The 20,437-nt window shown below is 36.1% G+C and overlaps 1 protein-coding gene across 1 annotated transcript in view; it reads right to left on the bottom strand.

Moving 5' to 3' along the window:
- The window catches only part of Khdrbs2 (KH RNA binding domain containing, signal transduction associated 2), a 471,528-nt gene that overhangs the window by 297,133 nt on the left and 153,958 nt on the right, over window positions 1-20,437 (bottom strand). Inside the window, exon 3 of the mRNA XM_052192875.1 lies at window positions 3,617-3,733. Coding sequence (XP_052048835.1) covers window positions 3,617-3,733 — 117 coding nt within the window. The remainder of the gene's footprint in view (window positions 1-3,616; window positions 3,734-20,437) is intronic.

The following is a 20,437-nucleotide window of genomic DNA, read 5'->3' as shown; positions in this document are numbered from 1 at the left end:
ACATATACACATATGTTCCTATTAGACTTCTTTTTTTTTTGAGCAGTTACTTCTTTTATTTTCTCTGTTTAAAATCAAACAGAAAAAAAAAAACATCAACTCTGTGATATACTAACAGTCTTCAAAGGATATCTTTTGTACAAGAGAAGTACTGAGAACCAAACTGTTTACAGAGATTCAGTCACAAGTGAGAGAGAGCACAGCCCTCACACAGCCTTCCAGGGGAACTCAGAAGGAGACACCTCATAATCACTGGCACTGAACTGAGTTGCAGAATTCTTTGCCAGGTACTTGAGGAAATCGTGTAGATAATTCAGTAATAAAGCAAGGCTTTTCTCATCTAGAGGTGTATAGGCTAACTTTGCTCCAATTCACACAAATAATCTCAGTAAACCAGCATTTCAGACTGGTGAATAACAAATCTCTAAACTTCATGACAAAGCCAGCTAGATGGCCAACAGTCAACAATAAAGCTTCAGATTGGAAGCATGTAGATCACAGGGTATATGATGAACATAAAAACAAAATAATGGCCTTGGAGGCCACCTAATGAGGAACAGAACATATCTGCAGAGACTGGGGAGTAGAAGTGAGAGGAATACATAAGAACCAAGGGCAAAGCCATTTGCAGTAATCTTTGCCACAGTTATGAGTCAACAATCTGAATATCTCTAACATAACAAATTCAACAAACTCTGATATTTGTTGCTATGGTTATTAGAAGGATAAAGGTAAAGGTACATGTAGTTCCTAGAAGCATTACACGCTGCATCCTTTCTCTCAATTCGGTGTGTTTCATGGTTGGGTCTCTGATACCTGGCAATTATCTTGATCCCTGTGTCGAATGATTGCTTCCAGTACTACTAATTTCCTCTCATTTTTTAAAAATTCTAATAACTATCAAAGAATCACAGTTCAAAATTCATTCACTTATACATTTTCTGCCTCTTGATCAGAATATAAATTCTAAGAGGAAAACCATTATTTATGAACTGGTCATAGTAGGTTTAATGAATACTACTGAAATTACTTCATGTATTCAAGGCTATTAAATAACTGACTATATACACACACCTATATATAGTCATTGAAAAATTAGATAAAATTTACTTATATATTTTAAAATATCAAACCAGATGAAATCAAGTCATGTTCCTAAGCAGCAAAGCAGCAACAAAGTAACTTACTGACAACTTATTTTAGTCAAATGTGTACCAAAAAAGAGGATTTAATTTTATGTGTGTGATTGTATTTCAGTAGTTTGACTTTAAAGTCATGGCCTAATGTGAGAAAAACCTTTTGTGTAGTATGATGAAACATTATTATTAATCACTTCATTTTGTTTTATTGTATTTTTTTATATTTAATTTTGTAGCATAAACTGAAAAAATTCCAAGCAGAACCAACTATATTGGTATGGTCACAAAAATTAATTAGAAACAGAATTTTAAGTAATAAGGAACTTTGGTAAATCAAACTCAATAGAAACTCACTGGAAGAGAATATATTTCCTACTGGATTTTCACAGAAATTTGCTGGTACCTAACATGTTTTTAGGGAAAGACATCCAATTTGGTACTTTATACATCAAACAGAGATGAAAAACACACACTTATCCATTTTAAAAGTCAGGAAGGAATGGCATAGAGGTTCCTAATGCACAATACTAATCAGGCCATTTCCTTCCTGGGAGGGTGAAGACTTCAATGAGATCTACAGAAAAATCAGTCAGCTATGTCTTAAGTATAACAAGGATGCTATGATACTTCAGAGTTCCCTAAAACTTACAAGAGACATAATGCCTAATCTAATCCTTAATCCTTGGAAAAGCGGACAGTTTATAAGAACTTGGCATAGGTGGAGAAAACAACAATTTCAGATATAAGGTTTTATATTGATTAATTAAATATTCAATATTAAAGAATATTTGAAAATATAATTAAATGTATAAATTTCATCTTGTTTAGGAAGAAAATATAAATTGGATTACATGGACACCTGGCAATGAATTATCTTACAACAACAAGCTCTTAAATGTTTACATTGTTTCTTCTAAATGGGACCAGAGTAACTAGAATAGAGGTGCCTGGCCACAATTTATTCATTTCTGAAAGTACTATGACAAAAATGATGAAATTATTGACCAGATTAGTGACATTTTTCATTTTAAATTCATTCATTCATTTAAGATCTCTCCTTATTTGTTTAATGCTAAAAGTCATACATGCTTTTTTATGCACTCTCATAGTGAAAGTTTGACATCTGAGCTTTCCCTTTCCCAGAATAGTGTAATATATGAAAGGATAAAAATAGAGTTTGGACAAATGGTGTAACTGCAGACATTCCTCTGCTTACCAAATTATTTTTCATGTTTCCTCATGACCACATCTCCACAAACCCTGAGTTCTAACTGACAAATTGCCACCATTTTAGAAAATGTGCAGCTAAGTGGCTCAGATATGAAATAAATTATTACAAACATTAAACTTGATGTTCCTTAGCGTGTTGTTGCCTTCGGGTCAGATGACACATGTAATAATTCAAGGCATAACCAGGATTCTCCAGTTTTAGGATAAATATATACAGCATAACCCCGGCAAACAGGACCCAATGAGCGAATGGACATCATTATGTGGTAGAAGAAAGAAATGTGTCCAACTAGGGAATTTAAAAACCCAAGCATTGCCCCACCTGGGGATCCATCCCATATACAGTCACCAAACCCAGACACTATTGAGGATGCCAAGAAGTATTTGGCCATAGGAGCCTGATATAGCTGTCTCCTGAGAGGTGCTCTGCCAGAGCATGACAAATAGAGAAGTAGAGGCTCACAACCAACCATTGGACTAAGCACGGGGTCCACAATGGAGAAGTTAAAGGACTGAAGAACCTGAAGGGGTTTGCAACCCCATAGGAAGAACAGTATCAGTCAACCAGCCCCCCAGAGCTCCCAGGGACTAAGCCACCAACCAGAATACACATGGAGAGGCCCATGGCTCCAGCTGTGCATATAGCAGAGGATGACCTTATCAGACATCAATGGGAGGTAAGGCCCTTGGTCCTGTGAAAGCTCGATGCCATCCCCATGTAGGGAAATGCCAGAGCAGGAAGGCAGGAGTGAATGTTTGAGTGGGTGGGTTGATTGGTGGGGGAACACCCTCATCAAAGGAAGAAGGGGGATGGGATATGGGGCATCTTGGTGGGAAACAGGGAAAGGAGATAGCATTTGAAATATAAATAAAGAAAATAACCAATTTAAAAAAATAATGGAAACATAAACAAAACAAAACAAACAACAAAACAAAACAAACAAACAAACAACAAAACAAAAAATCCAAGCACCAAAATGGAGAACCATCCCACCAAGGTTTTAAAAAGTGTAGCAATATAACAGCAAACTACAAAGAGAACTATAAGAGGCAACACAGAGGGTATGTCCTGAGAGGAGGTAGGGGGCTGATAGAAGAAGAGAGTGACATCAGACTGGGCACTTTGTGGTACCAGAAAGCAAGCCTCATAGAAAACAGGGAAAGCCACACCTGCATGTTGTAAACAGGGCTCCCTGCATAGCTGGAGCCTGTTCAATATAAGAAGACACAACTACAAAGCTCAGTACCTTTGCCTTATCACGCATCGATCCTTTGCCCAGGATAGACATTTTAGCACCCGTTTCTTCTTGTAGCCTCTTCAAGGAGTTTCCTCTTGGTCCAAGCAATTTCCCCACAAAATTGAACTGAAATAAAAATCAACAGCACGTCTGAATTAAGAAAGAGTAAAGAATATCTTGTACCAAGTATAACTAATGATTACAAGCTTTTAAACTTTATCATTAAGAAGAAGTTATAAAGTGTACCACTACAATATGTACACTTTTGCACATGTGCACACAGCAACACTGGGAATTACTTCAGACTTCCAATCCACAAGGCTCTTAAGGGAATACTACCTCCTAAAAGCAAGCCAAAATCAATAGTATATTGAAAACATTATTTGCTCCATAATTAAATAAAATATATCTGGCAAAAATAAGGTTCCTCGAGTAATACAAAAGGTTCTTCAAAGCAAGAATGTGCCAGGTGCTTGATGTAATGTTAGAACAACATTATAAGCAGTTTAGTATGTGGATTCTTTTGAAATTCATTCTGTCTCTGCTTTTGTCTCTTTGTCTCTCTGTCTCTCTGTGTCTGTCTCTGTCTGTCTGTCTGTCTGTCTCTGGGTATCTGTCTCTGTCTCTCTGTCTCTCTGTCTCTCTGTCTCTGTCTCTGTCTCTGTCTCTCTCTCTCTCTCTCCCCCTCTGTGTGTGTGTGTGTGTGTGTGTGTGTCCTATGTGCTTGGGGACACATAGAAGCCATAAGAGGGCACCAAATCAGTCGGAGCAGGTGCTACAGGTGCTCAGGAGCACCCTGAAGTAGGTGCTGAGAACCAAACATGAGTCCTCTGGAAAAACAAAGCAAGGTAACACTGAGATATTTCTCCATCCCTGAAATATATGCTTTATATTTTATTTCATTTCAAACATACAGGTTGCAGAATAATATAAAGTTAGAAACATAAGAAAGACAAAGGTTTTATGTACTTTATATACATAGTCAATGGTGTCAGTTATAAATCTTAGCACAGTTTTCCTACAGTAATATAAAATCAATCTCTGTTTGTATATTGCTAATACATAATTTGAAAATACATCTTTTGAGGGTGATAATATTTATAATGGACTAAAATATTTCAGAAATAAATATAACTATATAAATTCAAAGTCATTGGATATGACATAAAATATAATACTAGAATTAACTAGATAATTGATTATCTACTTAGTAGATAGCATTAAACTAATTGAAAGATAATTGAAGTTAATCAAATTAATGGATATGGAAATACACACACACACACACACACATATATTCCTAAATTAATTCCAACAGTTGGTATAATGAAATTACAATTAAAACAAGGCTTTAGGTTACTTTATAAACTAGGACTAACATTTCTTTGAAAAAGTAAACGTTTATGCCATACAAACCCTAAAAGCAAAATAGTACACAATCATTTTTTAAGGTGTTCTTTTTTTTTAAATTTTTTTATTCAATAAATTTTTTATTTACATTTCAAATGATTTCCCCTTTTCTAGACCCCCATTCCCCCAAAGTCCCATCACCCCATTCCCTCCCCCTGTTTCCCTACCCAATCCTTCCCACTTCCCCATTCTGGTTTTGCCCTATACTGCATCACTGAGTCTTTCCAGAACAAGGGGCCACTCCTCCATTCTTCTTGTACCTCATTTGATTTGTGGATTATGTTTTTGGTATTCCAGTTTTCTAGGTTAATATCCACTTATTAGTGAGTACATACCATGATTCATCTTTTGAGTCTCGGTTACCTCACTTAGTATGATGTTCTCCAGCTCCATCCATTTGCCTAAGAATTTCATGAATTCATTGTTTCTAATGGCTGAATAGTACTCCATTGTGTAAATATACCACATTTTTTGCATCCACTCTACTGTTGAGGGATACATGGGTTCTTTCCAGCTTCTGGAAATTATAAATAGGGCTGCTATGAACATAGTGGAACATGTATCCTTATTACATGCTGGGGAATCTTCTGGGTATATGCCCAGGAGTGGTATAGCAAGATCTTCTGGAAGTGAGGTGCCCAGTTTTCGGAGGAACTGCCAGACTGATTTGTAGAGTGGTTGTACCAATTTGCAACCCCACCAGCAGTAGAGGAGTGTTCCTCTTTCTCCACATCCTCACCAACATCTGCTGTCTCCTGAATTTGTAATCTTAGCTATTCTGACTGGTGTAAGGTGAAATCTCAAGGTTGTTTTGATTTCCCTAATGACTAATGAAGTTGAGCATTTTTTAAGATGATTCTCTGCCATCTGAATTTCTTCAGGTGACAATTCTTTGTTTAACTCTGTACTCCATTTTTTAATAGGATTATTTGGTTTTCTGGAGTCTAACTTCTTAAGTTCTTTATATATATTGGATATTAGCCCTCTATCTGATGTAGGGTTGGTGAAGATCTTTTCCCAATTTGTTGGTTGCCGATTTGCCCTTTTGATGGTGTCCTTTGCCTTACAGAAACTTTGTAATTTTATGAGGTCCCATTTGTCAATTCTTGATCTTAGAGCATAAGCTATTGGTGTTCTGTGCAGGAACATTCCCCCTGTACAGATGTCCTCAAGGGTCTTCCCCAGTTTCTTTTCTATTAGCTTCAGAGTGTCTGGCTTTATGTGGAAGTCCTTGATCCATTTGAAGTTGAGTTTAGTACAAGGAGACAAGGATGGATCAATTTGCATTCTTCTGCATGCTGACCTCCAGTTGAACCAGCACCATTTGTTGAAAAGGCTATCTTTTTTCCATTGGATGTTTTAAGCCCCTTTGTTGAGGATCAAGTGGCCATAGGTGTGTGGGTACATTTCTGGATCTTCAATCCTGTTCCATTGATCCTCCTGCCTGTCACTGTACCAATACCATGCAGTTTTTAACACTATTGCTCTGTAGTATTGCTTGAGGTCAGGGATACTGATACCCCCAGAATTTCTTTTATTGTTGAGAATAGTTTTAGCTATCCTGGGTTTTTTGTTATTCCAGATGAATTTGAGGATTGCTCTTTCTAACTCTGTGAAGAATTGAGCTGGGATTTTAATGGGTATTGCGTTGAATCTGTATATTGCTTTTGGCAAAATGGCCATTTTAACTATATTAATCCTGCCGATCCATGAGCATGGGAGGTTTTTCCATTTTTTGAGGTCTTCTTCCATTTCCTTCTTCATAGTCTTGAAGTTCGTGCCATACAGATCTTGCACATGTTTAGTAAGAGTCACCCCAAGGTACTTTATACTGTTCGTGGCTATTGTGAAGGGTGTCATTTCCCTAATTTCTTTCTCAGCCTGCTTATCCTTTGAGTATAGGAAGAGCTGGTTCTTTGAGAAAATCAACAAGATAGATAAACCCTTAGCCAGAGTGACCAAAGGGCACAGAGAAAGTATCCAAATTAACAAACTTAGAAATGAAAAGGGAGATATAACAACAGAAACTGAGGAAATCCAAAAAATCATCAGATCCTACTACAAGAGCCTGTACTCAACACAACTGGAGAATCTGGAGGAAATGGACAATTTCCTTGACATATACCAAATACCAAAATTAAATCAGGACCAAATAGATCATCTAAACAGTCCCATAACCCCTAAAGGAATAGAAGGGGTCATAGAAAGTCTTCCAACCAAAAAAAAGCACAGGACCACATGGTTTCAGTGCAGAATTCTATCAGACCTTCAAAGAAGACCTAACACCAATACTCTTCAAACTATTCCACAAAATAGAAACAGAAGGAACACTACCCAATTCCTTCTACGAAGCCACAATCACACTGATACCAAAATCACACAAAGATCCAACAAAGAAAGAGAACTTCAGACCAATTTCCCTTATGAACATCGATGCAAAAATACTCAATAAAATTCTTGCAAACCGAATCCAAGAACACATCAAAACGATTATCCACCATGATCAAGTAGGCTTTATCCCGGGAATGCAGTGTTGGTTCAATATACGGAAATCCATCAATGCAATCCACTACATAAACAAACTCAAAGAAAAAAACCACATGGTCATTTCATTGGATGCTGAAAAGCATTTGACAACATTCAGCATCCTTTCATGCTTAAAGTCTTGGAAAGAACAGGAATTCAAGGCCCATACCTAAACATAGTAAAAGCAATATACAGCAAACCGGTAGCCAGCATCAAACTAAATGGAGAGAAACTTGAAGCAATCCCACTAAAATCAGGCACTAGATAGGGCTACCCCATTTCTCCTTATCTTTTCAATATTGTACTTGAGGTACTAGCTCGGGCAATTAGACAACATAAGGAGGTCAAAGGGATACAAATTGGAAAGGAAGAAGTCAAACTATCATTATTTGCAGATGATATGATAGTCTACCTAAGTGACCCAAAAAATCTCCACTAGAGAACTCCTACAGCTGATAAACAACTTCAGCAAAGTGGCAGGTTATAAAAGTACACAATCATTCTTACAGCACAGATTTATCTCTTTCACCACTGGGGCTCAAAATTTAGTTTAATACCCTATTCTGTTTCTTCTTTTCTTCCCCATATAGTTTCTTTAGAAAACCTAGAAAGCCTTGGATCATGTCTTGGAGAAATAACTCAAGCAGTCTCTAGGTATGATTAAGTCTGACTGCCTTAGATGATGTCTTAGTGAATCTATTGTTCTAACTGGGTAAAAATACCACATACAGAAACTGTGGTTTTCCATTAGTATGAACTAGTTTAACAAGCAGTTTCCCAAAGGTCTTAAGTCCCAGCCAACCTTGAAATCTCATACCATGCCATGCTTGAGTGGAATAAAATGGCATCAAGCACCATCTTGTGTCTTGGAGCTGACAGGGAGGTTAAAACGTTTAGGAGTTAAACTGTACAAGTCAAAACTGTATTAGGTGTGGATACCAAATGGTCCCTGATGGAGTACTGGCTCACTTTTTGATGTGCATGTGCTCATGAAGAGAAAGTAGCAATGTTTATTTCCATCTTCTTGACTGACAGCATAGGTATGGGGGATGCCATACCACCACATTGCCATAAACTACATTTTACTCAGTAAACATATTTCTATAATATCAAAGGTGGAACATGATACAATTATTTATCATCTTCAATTTTGGAAATGTAGAATAAAAATGTCTATGAAATTACCACATCACTAAGAGGAAGTGGGTCTCATACATAAAAGACTACATAATTACACAAAATGTTGTAAATGGTATGAAACAAAGTAAAGATGGAGGCCAGGGAGATTTTAGAAAGAATTGTTTCGACTAGGGGGAAATTATGAGATCTGTCCTTCCTTTCCCCTTTTTGTTTTCTTACTGGGCATAGAAAAGGGGAACAACATAAGGAAATTCTAAGTGGGAAAACTTTGGACACTATGTTCCAGAATTTGAGGCCCTAAGAAATGTTAGAGCTCAATGGAAATTCTTTACTGTAAGTTAATGAGCAGCAAGATGTTTATGATCTGAAGACAGGCCAGTGTAGGAAAGAGCACAAGAAGAGTTGGCAATAAACAAAACAAAGGAGATGTGAAGGCTTTGGCCATAAGGTATGGATGGTTACAAGCTTGGGATGATCTGGTAACTCTAAGCTCTAATAAATTATATGTCCTCATTTGACAATATAAAACATAATGAAATATAATCACAGCAGACATGAAAAAGACAATTTACTAGTGGCAGAATAATTGGATAAGGAAGCAAGTAGTTGAGCACATTTTGAAATATTTGCAATTGCAAAGTTGGTGGCACTGCAAACAGAGAAATCTAGGAGTCCTAGCAGCTATGCACATTGAGAGAGAGAAGGTAATGATACATGTTTGGTACTCTGTGCCCAGTTCTTAGGTAGAAGGATGACTTAAATTGCATAACACAGACAGAAAGACATAAACAAGATCAGACCAGATGTATGTAGGTAGGAACATGTCAAGGTTTACGTGCATGGATGTGGAGGGATGAGTAGGTATTTGGTGTCTTCTTTAGCTATCCTTGACTGTTAAGAGACAAGGTCTCTCATCTGAAGCTAACTGGCTAAGTTAGCTATCCAACCAACTCCATGTATTTTCCTGTCTTCCTCATGTACTGTGATTATATAAACACATAGCTGCTGTTGACCATGTGCTGGTGATAGACTCGGATTCTCATGCTTGCATAGCTAACAATATCCTGAAGTTACTTTCTAACACCAAGTAAAGGTCAACAGACAAGAGAGTTACATCTGAGAATTTTTCATTATAGTTACAGTCTTCATAGTTAACACTTAACTCTCTGCTTGTCATACATAACTTCAGATATTTTACTTCTTTTTGAGTTGGTTTTAGGAAAGTATACCTTTTCCCCAATCTTCCCTTGTGTCTACGATATCTAATTTGTGAGCATACTAATGCATATAATACTGTGTCATGATACTTTAAGTATAATGTTGGTAGTGATGCCTCAGTGTCTGTTGATAAGTTCAGTCATCCCATCTCCTCCTTCTCATAGTGTAAATATCTGGTGGTTTTGCTCAACTTTGCAAAGAACTGGCTTTGTCTTTGATTTTTCCTAATAATTTGTTATTTCATTTTCTATTTTATTTAAAAACATCAACAGAATATCCTTTCAGTTGCTCTTAGTTTGCTGTCCAGGGTCACACATTAGTAATCTGGAACATTTCTCTATTCTAATCTAGGATTGCCATCCCAGGACAGGTCTTGGCTTTTACTCGCCACCTATTGACCATCTAGATGCTATCCTGTTCTATAGCAATTTTACTGCAAGCATGTACCTATCAGGTTTTCTTGGCTGTTCCCTAACAATATCTCCATTATTTTTAAACATTATTAGTCATGGGCTTATCTAGCCCAATAACATCTATATATGTTTGAGAACTATGAAGGTTCTCTATGAGGTGGTTAGGACATGAGGTTTCTGACTACATGAATGAGATCAAATAGCTTAAAATGAGATCTAGGAGACACGCTCATCATGTAGGCCATGTAAGGATAAAATGAGGTGTTACCTATCAAGTAAATAACAAGCCCTCACTAAATCTAGACATCAAGATGCTGACCTCCCAATTTTGAATCCCCACCATGCTAGACCTGTGAAAAAATAAATCGTGCTGTGAATTCCACAGGTGAAAAAATCTGTGTGGTTTACAAATGACTTTTTGTTTTAGAGAAGTCTCAACAAAATATCATATACTTGCATATCAATAGCCCTGATTAAATGTTAATAGTTATAGGAGATAGTCATTATTAAATGTTAATTTTACATGGGAATGGGAATGTAGACTTCACTAGTATCTGATGTGTGAGGTAGTAAATGCACATCAACAAGACAATACTTCATTTGTTTTCTTTTAATTTTTTAGTTAATACACAAAATGGTGAGGTTGTAGCACTTGCATGCGTGAAGCAGCCTGAGAGAAGGCTCTAGATTTTGCTATATCAGTCAGTCATATTGCTCTGAGATTTGCAGAACTGTCCTGTGTTGCATATTCAGGTGTTTGATGAGAAACCATTTTGGCTAGATTTAGGTCAGTTTTAGGTCATATAATGAAGGGATTTGACATCATTGAGAAAATATCAGGCACCTTAAAAATACATAACAAAGTCATAGATTTATTTTCATTCAAAACTGCATTTATGAGGCTTCATGTGGACACCAAAATGATCAGAAACGAGTAGAGACCCCACAATTACAAATGAACAAATAAACAATAAAAGCTTTAGCAAACAAAAGGTCCAATTAGGTCCAAGGTACAATTAGGAATTAATTATACAAGTCACCACAATAATAAATATTTTGGGTTCTAAGAAGCTTATTTGAAGCAAAGCAATAGTCTAAAGAGCAGGGGCTCTGAAGTCAAAATCCTATCGATGACCAAAGAGGTCTAATGATAGGAAATTATGGCAATTTCTCTGTCAGGAAATACAAGGGAAAACTACTGTTCCCTCCCCAGGCTTGGAACAGTTTTCAGGAAGATAGTGCATTCAGTCAGGATGGAGCTCCTGGCTACCTAGGCTCATATGAACATCTGCATTCCTGCACATCTGCATTCCTGTCTAGGGCACCAGTGCATACAACTCTGGTTTTTGTTTTTTGTTTTGTTTTGTTTTGTTTTTGAATGAGGCAAATACCCTGCTTTGAATCACTACCTTTCTGCTCTTCACCTTGTGCAACTCTATTATAGAACTCCACCATCCCTCAGCCTCAAAAGGTAACTTCCAGATACAGCATCTTCCCAGTAGCTGAGCATTCTTACTACACGGACTGAGTTCAGCAGGAATTTGCTTGCCGATGGTCCTTGGAGAACAATATTCAAAGCACCTTGTGTTGCTTAATCACACTAATGGTGAACATGAACAAAGGCTTAATTTGTTAACTTCAGTCTCGTTCTGCCCTAATTAATAATGTTCATACATGTAAACAGCTTGTCTATGGACTGGAAGCTATCTATAATCAAAAGGAAAGAAGGAGTTGAACTAACGAATGCAGTAAGAGAAGTGTCACGTCATCTGGTGATATGAGAGTGAGACAAACAGAATACAACAGAGCTATGAGGTGACAATAGGCATAATGTCACCTCTGAATAGAAGGCTAATAAATAAGAAAGACCACCCCATCCCATCTGGAGACATCAAACCTTGGTACTATTGAAGATCCCAAGAATTGCTTGCTGACAGGAGCCTGGTATGACTGTTCCCTGACCAATACAGATGCAGATACTCCTAGCCACCCATCCATCACACTGAGCCAGGAAACCCCAAGGGAAGGAAGAGTCAGAGGAAGGACTGAAGGAATTGAATGGAATTGCAACCCCATAGGAAGAACAATGATATCAACTAACCCAACTACCCAGAGCTCCCGGGGACTAAACCAACAATGAAAGAGTATACATGAAAATAAATGAATGAATAAATACATAAATACATAAATAAATAAATAAGGCTATACATGGAGGAATCCATGATTATAGATAACTATGTAGCAGAGGATGGCTTTACCTGACATCAAGGAGGGGAAGCACTTGGTCCTGCGGAGGCCTGATGCCCCAGTGTAGGGGATGCTAAAGCAATGAGGCAAGATGGAGGTGTAAGGAGATGGAAGAGCACCCTCATAGAAGCCAAGGATAGGGGGAAGAGGGAGCATAGGATGGAGGGTTTGCAGAGGGGTAACCAGGAGGGGGATGTCATTTGAAATATAAACAAAGAAAATGATTAATTAAAAGAAAGAAAGAAGAGAAACTGAGAGTTCTATCATTCTAAGCACTTTCTTTAAGGAGACAAAAGTCACCCAAGCGCCCATTTGTGCACACACATACAACATTTCTGAATGGAATGTTTATGTTCAGCAATGACTCAATAAATGTGACCCATTAAAAACATATACCTGACCCCCTATTTATAAAACCAGTCAGTTTTGACTTGACTATGACTATGTTAACTTTTAATGAGTACAAATGGACAAAATATAGATTTTACATGAAGGAAAAAATTTACAATTTGTACCTTAGAACATTATGATTATTATCACATGTGAATAGCGATGGCATTATGAAAGGAAACTATGTCTATTATTTCTTTTGTTTTATCAATTATCTTAGAAATTTATCAGAAGTATATACCTTTATTAGGGAATTATTTTACTATTAAATATGCAAAGCAGTGTTGTTTAAATTTTCACATTTATAATTTATATGAATAGTGCATTTTTTTCCTTCTAGGTGAATAAAGAATTCTCTCAGTAATTTCCTCCAAAATACATATGAAATTGCTAAATGTTTGACTTCCAAAAGAAAATATTTTAATTTATCTTACACTATATGTGAAGAATGAAAAAAAGACTACTTTGCAATTATGCTATAGAAGCCATGACAGGCACTGAAGGAAAAACTTAATTCATGAAAATGTGAATAATGCAGTCATTATTCTATACTTAAGATCAAATATTCTTAAGAAATTACACCACAGAGAGTACATTTAAAGTACTTTAGCCTCAACTTCCTTGTTGTTAAAAGGTTTTAAAATGCTTTAATGCAAAATGGCAAATGACATGCTTTAGATAAAAAAAAAATCAATATTTTTTTTTTTTTGCATTTGGTACTAAAAGGGAACACTTTTATGTGTCACTGTTAGGAGACTTGCTTTTACAGAGGAAGCCAAGTATATTTTTAAACAATTTCTTCAAGGTTTGAAGCATAATCATACTTCACCATAGGCAAACTGCATCCCAAATTGCTGAGGAAGAATAAGAACACATCAGAGCCTTTTAGAATAGCATCCAACTGCTGAGTGACTCCTGCAAGTCAGGAGCAAACAGGATTGTCCCATGGCCCTTTATTGTCTGTCCACTGTGTAGGTCTTGAGTTTCTCAGTTTATAAATGTCACCGTGTTTTAGTTAACATGTTGAGAATGCTTCTCTTAAGAAACATACATTTTCCTCAATTGGATACACTACCATTTGCAGATTAACCCATTTACCATTATCTTACAGTACAACTATTAAAAATGGTTGGCTTTATTTAAATTTGTATCACAGAACATGAGTCAGAAATCCTGTGGAACAACTCCCATAAATCAAGGCTTGTTGATTAGCTTGGAGTCATGCATCCGCACCTGTGAAACTTAAGAATGTTTCTGCTAGACAAACTTCTAAGACCATTGAGTTCTATGCACAAGTTTCTGAGAAAAAAAAAGTATAACACATAAAAGAGTCTTAATGATTGTGGATTTGACTAGTGAATAGCAACCTAGAGAAAAAAGTAATTTTGCTAACCAAATGTAAAAGTATAATATTATTTATTTCAAATATCTGTTACTATTTATTTTACTCTGTGTACAACCATGTAAGTTTATTTTCTGTTATTGTGATAAAAGGCCATGGTTAATGCAACTTACAGAAGAGGTTATCCAGGCTTACAGTTCCAAAGAGTTAGCGGTCATGATGCCAGAGTGGACATAGCAGCTGAAGCAGCAAGCTGAAAGTTGAACCTAAACTAGGAAGCCTAGAAAGTCAACTGGGAATATAGTCAGATTTGAGACCTCAACATCCACTAATGATATATTTCTTCTAGGAAGGCCACACCTCTAAGCCTCAAAATAGCATCACCAACAGAAGAAAAAGTATTCCAACATCTGTGATAATGAACTACATCTCATTCAAAACATCCCAAAGAACTTAGATAAAGCAGAATTACCATCACACAAGGAACTATGGTAAATCTATTATTACCCATAATGTCTATGCAAGGAAAGATGAGGTAGGACAAAGAATTTTGTCAAATATATGTATGTATGTATGCATGTATGTATGTATGTGTATATATAAAATTCACATATAAGGAAAACATTCATAACTAAATGCTTACAATGTCAAACTTTGAAAGGAAATTGCTAAGAATGTAACTCTACAGTATAGATTAAAATTATTGTCTATGAAACCTGAATGCGGTGGTGCTGGCAGGGTTTCTGAAATGTGATCTTTCTTGTGGGAAAATCCAAATGAGAGATAAGGTGTTATAAAGTATACAAGATTAGGAAGGGAAATTGTATTTTAAAGCAAAGTGGATGTTGAAACATAATATGAAAGGACTCGAAATACATTTTTAATGGCAGAACTTTGAAATACATTATCCACTGCATGTAGTAAAATGCTGGAAGCCACGATTTATAAAGTAGCATTCCTCAATATATGCTGGTAGACCTGATATTTATTAAAGGTATATAATGTGCTAAGAACCCCAATGAAAATTTCATATACATTACCCTCCCTAGGTCATATGTCCAAACAACAAAGAACATACTAATTCGTTATTGACATGGAGTTATCAAAATACTGACCAGCTGCCACCATGATTCACTTACCCTGACAGCAGGTACATAAGCCCTTCCATCTATATGTTGTGTTTATTGAAATTTTTCTATTTGATTAATCAGATCAAGAGGAAAAATAACAAATAAAAATATTAATAGTATGAAACTATAATATTAACATTGGTCTGTGTTTTGCATTATTCTTGCCTTTATTGCATCTGCCATTATAGTTTTACTGCTAATAATTAGAGGTCCTTGTATCATCATATAGTTTTGAGGACCATGTTTCTCTCTCTCTCTCTCTCTCTCTCTCTCTCTCTCTCTCTCTCTCTCTCTCTGTGTGTGTGTGTGTGTGTGTGTGTGTGTGTGTGTGTATACATGTGATTATCTCAGGGATAAAAGTTACAATGACTAATAAAAGCTTATTTTCAAGATAATCAGATACTCTCATTAACAGTGTATAAAAATAATTCAAAAAATTAACTACAACTTCATAATAAATCAGAAACACCCCAGTATTTAATTGAGAATTTAGAATGAAGAAAAATGTATGACTAATAACAATTGGTAATTTATCATTTAAAAATCTACTTTATAGGGAGTCTGAGCCAAGATTGGGTTTATCTCTTAAAAGAGAGCCAAGAGGCAGACAGGCAGAGCCAGGATTACATCCCACCAAAACTGATCCCCAGAATAAGAAAAAGATTACTAAAGAGTTTTAAAAGAGTTTTAATATACATGTTCAGACAAGACAAAGAGCCAAGAAGTTATTTTATTCACAAAATAAAGACATTGTATGTTAAAAACTCAACTTTATTGCATGCCACAGAATATTTTCCAAATTTACCAGTACAAAATCTTGTTTCTTCTGGCCTAGGTTGAAACATGAGAATATAAAGCATTACGAACAAGAATGTTGAGTTGTGAGGTGGTGGCACATGCTTTAAATTCCAGTGCTGGGGACACAAAGCAGGTGAATCTCTGAGTTCAAGGACAACCTTGTCTACAGAATAAGCTCCAGGGCAGCTACAGCTACAGATACAAATACAGCTACACACACACACACACACACATTTGCACACATATATACATATGACAGTAATATGGTTATCAAAATTATATATACATATACATACATACATACATAAATAGCTACAAACATACATACAAACATAAATACATACACACATGGAGAGAGGAAGTAGGAAATAAAATAATGAAAATAAGAGAGATTCATTCTATAAGTTCTACTTCTCTAGAGAATTGTGGCAAATATATACCCCACAACCATTACCTCATGCATTCAAGGAAAGCACAGATTTTTTGTGCTATCTTGACATTTGAGAAAGAGACATGGATCCTTTTTGCTAATAGATATATACATCTAAGGGAACACCTTCTATCCCATGGAGAACTGTGCCAGGGGAAGATATGATCCCATTCATGTCATTCAAGAGTCTCATTTGTGACATATTTGCTTTCACGGGTATGGCTTTTGTGTCTGTGCATGTTTACATGTTTATATTAGAGGTCTGATGCTGATTTTGGGGCTCCACATTGATCACTCTCCACCTTCATTCCTGTTTAATCTTTCATGTATACGTATGGTGTTTTGTATGCGTTATTACATGTATGTTTTGAGATGGTACAAATACACGAGTATTTAGGCCAGAAAATAATATCAGGCATCTTCCCTAGTCGCTCTCTAGTTTACGGAGGCCAAGATCTCTTGCTTACCTCAGAGCTTGCCAATTCAGGTTGGTCTACTTAGCCAACTTGTCCAAGAGACGCTTTGCCTCTGCCCTCTAAGTACAAGAATAATAGCCTGGCCACCAGATGCCCACATCTTTTATTGGCATTGGTCCTGAGAATCCGAATTCAGGTCCCTGCATGTGAATGGCAAACATTTTATATACTCTTTCCCCTCTACAATGCTTTTCTTCATTCTGAAGAAGGGTGTCTCAATCAATCCCAGAATTCATCCTTTCAGCTACTCCTCAGGTAGCTGATACCCTTTGGAGGTGAAATTATAGACAGGCTCACACACACACACACACACACACACACACACACACACACACACACACACACTCAGTAACTGCCTGAGTTCAAGGGATCTGCTTTGCTTCTCTTGCTCACATAGCAAACTCTTTAGCTGCCATCTCTCCAGCCCACTTTTGAATTGATTAAATGTAGAATTAAGGAATAAAACCCCCAAACCTATACTATGATTGGTGTCTTAACATGAAATTCACAACTAAGAACAGTATATTTTTGCCACAGGAAACTAATTTATAGTGGGGGGAAAATGGAAGTGATTAGAGGGTAGTGCATACTAGAGATGAAGTGCATCTTGATATTTCAGTCACCTTCACTGATATTCTTGTGGCCTTAATGTATCCTCTATTGCTTCTTAATATGAATAAAAACTTTCTTGATATATGTGATGTACCTGAGATTCCACCTATTAATTCTAAAGTAAGCTGAATTGATATTATTTGCAATCAACAAAATATGGAACAAAACATATTTAACAGCATCAATTCAGAGCTTGCTACCATCAAAGTTCTTTGTTATATCGGGAAAGTAGGAATAGATACAATGAAGAGAAATGCTCAACAATTAAATGAACCATGGAATAAATGACATGGAAAATAGGATTCATTTCTCATTCTTACATGTGGAGAAAATATAAGCCAAATGTATCCTGATTTCTGTGTGGCTATGTTGTTCCACTCAGTGGGATCTTAAGTGTCACTGGATAACCAAGACTGTGAATGCTTAATGTCCTCGCTTGGTATGTATTAGCATACAGCTTTGCTGATGGGATGAGTGATGGGGAAAAAGTAGGAAAATGAGGGTTTACTGTCTACATCCACTCACATCATTGTTCTGCCTTTGATTCCTGACAGGGAGGTGCATATAAAAAAAGTTATTATTTTTTAAGATGATTCAGTGATACTGAGGGTTTGGGCTATACAGCTCCATCCAATATAGAAACAAAAGGTCCCCTCTTCCTAGGTGACATAAAAAGGAAGAAATCAGTACAGAAAACACATCACAACATGGCTCTGGGGGTGCTGGATAGAGGCAGACCCCAGGGAGACCAGCACTTCCTCAAAGGAGCAATAGGTAGCAAGTGAAATCTGAGAAGGTGCCTTGTGTTGGAATCTCTTGAAACATGAAAGAGGTTCATGTGGCAAAAAATATATTAGTATTGATTAAATTGGTTAGAAATTTCTCTGGAATTGATGTAATAATTCTGAGTTTATAACAAACATGAAAAACCACATGAATTAGTCATGTTGTATTATTATATAAAATACACATGTTCAGTAAACAGTTTTGATAAAACATTCTATCATCCTGATTTCTCATCTATCTCCAAATTTACTCTGAGAAACAACTCCTTTCAGTAGATAGATTACATTTCACTCACGACTGAAACATAAATTTCTTGACAAATTCAATTGCAAATATTTATTTTTCCTTCAAGAATAAATGTTGTAGCATATACTAGGAATTCATAGCATGTGACTATAAAATCACTATAACAAAAAAGTTAAATATTTGTAGTTGGCACGCAAACATGCTATATATAACATTGAAGCTCTTAGAAATTAAAGTGTAAAAATTACTAATTTTTCTGAGATTGTAAAGGAGAAGTCTTCAGTACCTCCTAGCTTAAAAATTAGGGTATGCTGTCTGGAGAGATTGTTCAGAGGTTAAGAACACTATTCTTCCACAGGACCTTGGTTCAATTTCCAGCACCCACATGGCAGCTCAAAACTGTCTGTAACTAGACTTCCATAGCATCGGACACTTACATACAGACACCATATATCATACAGGCATGCAGGTAAATACCAATGCACATACAAAAGAAATAAAGTAATTAAAAAAACGATAGCAAAATTGGCATAAGCTATATTTTAGATATCAATAAAAGCACATAAGACATCACATACTAGTTACTTGACACTCCCAGAAAGATGTTGAGGCATGCTAGGTAAACTATGTTAGCCAGATAAAATGAAGAACTGCATGGAGGGAACTGAGAATGTGCATAGAAGAATAACTAACTAACTAACTAAATAAATAAATAAATAAATAAATAAGGTAAGCAAACAAAGCAAACCATGGAATTCAAGGGATAAACTGACAGAATGTGGAGAATGAGGCTCTGAAATCCACAGGGACGAAAGTCAAAAGTCAACATGAGAAGGTAAAAAGATGGGTAAAGCACTAGAAAAAGATCCTCCTTAGAGGAGACTGAAAAGGAAGGTTGGTGTTAAAAGAGTAACATGACTTAAAGAATATGGAAAACATCATAAAATCCAGATGTTTTACACTTAAGTCAAAATCAATGGTATCTTCTTGGGTGAGCAGCTGGAAAAAAACTTGACAACTAGATGGTAAATGGAGGCAACCAAAACATACAGCATCTATACTAATAATTGTACTCCATGAGTTTAAACCAAAAATGACATCCTAATTGAACACAGTAAAATTAAAAGGTCTCCTGAAAATTGTACCTAAAGCAATATGATGCAATATAAAGTTGATAACCCTTTTAGTTTGAAAACAGAGGATATATATTTAATGAATATATCAATTATCTGTAAAGGTCGGAACCACATAACACTAAAATGTTTCAGGTCTGGAGTGATTAATAAAGGGAGGAAATGGGATCATCATTGGTCTGCATGTCTCCATAAGGTATTTCATAGATTTATTCAATCAACTGATAAATAAAAACATGTCATTGAAAAGAAGAAGGGGGTATTAGACAGAACTTTGTAGTAATGCTACGGAAGAGTACTCACATTTTGATAATAACACAGATACATTAATAGGGCCATCATTTTAAGTATTGTTTTATTTTAATAATCTGTTTTTGAGATTATAATATAATTATATTATTTCCTCACTTCTTCATCTTTTTCAAAATCATGGCCTTGTTGTTCATTCATTGCTGTTAGATATACCAATGTATAGCAGGACCACTAACTGCCACTTAGAGACAACACATGCCATCCTTTTTCCTTTCCTTTTT

The sequence above is a fragment of the Apodemus sylvaticus genome, chromosome 9 (genome assembly GCF_947179515.1).
Source record: "Apodemus sylvaticus chromosome 9, mApoSyl1.1, whole genome shotgun sequence".
NCBI lineage: Eukaryota > Metazoa > Chordata > Mammalia > Rodentia > Muridae > Apodemus > Apodemus sylvaticus.
Note: the sequence above shows the minus strand (reverse complement) of the source record. Positions and strands in the feature narration are given on the sequence as shown.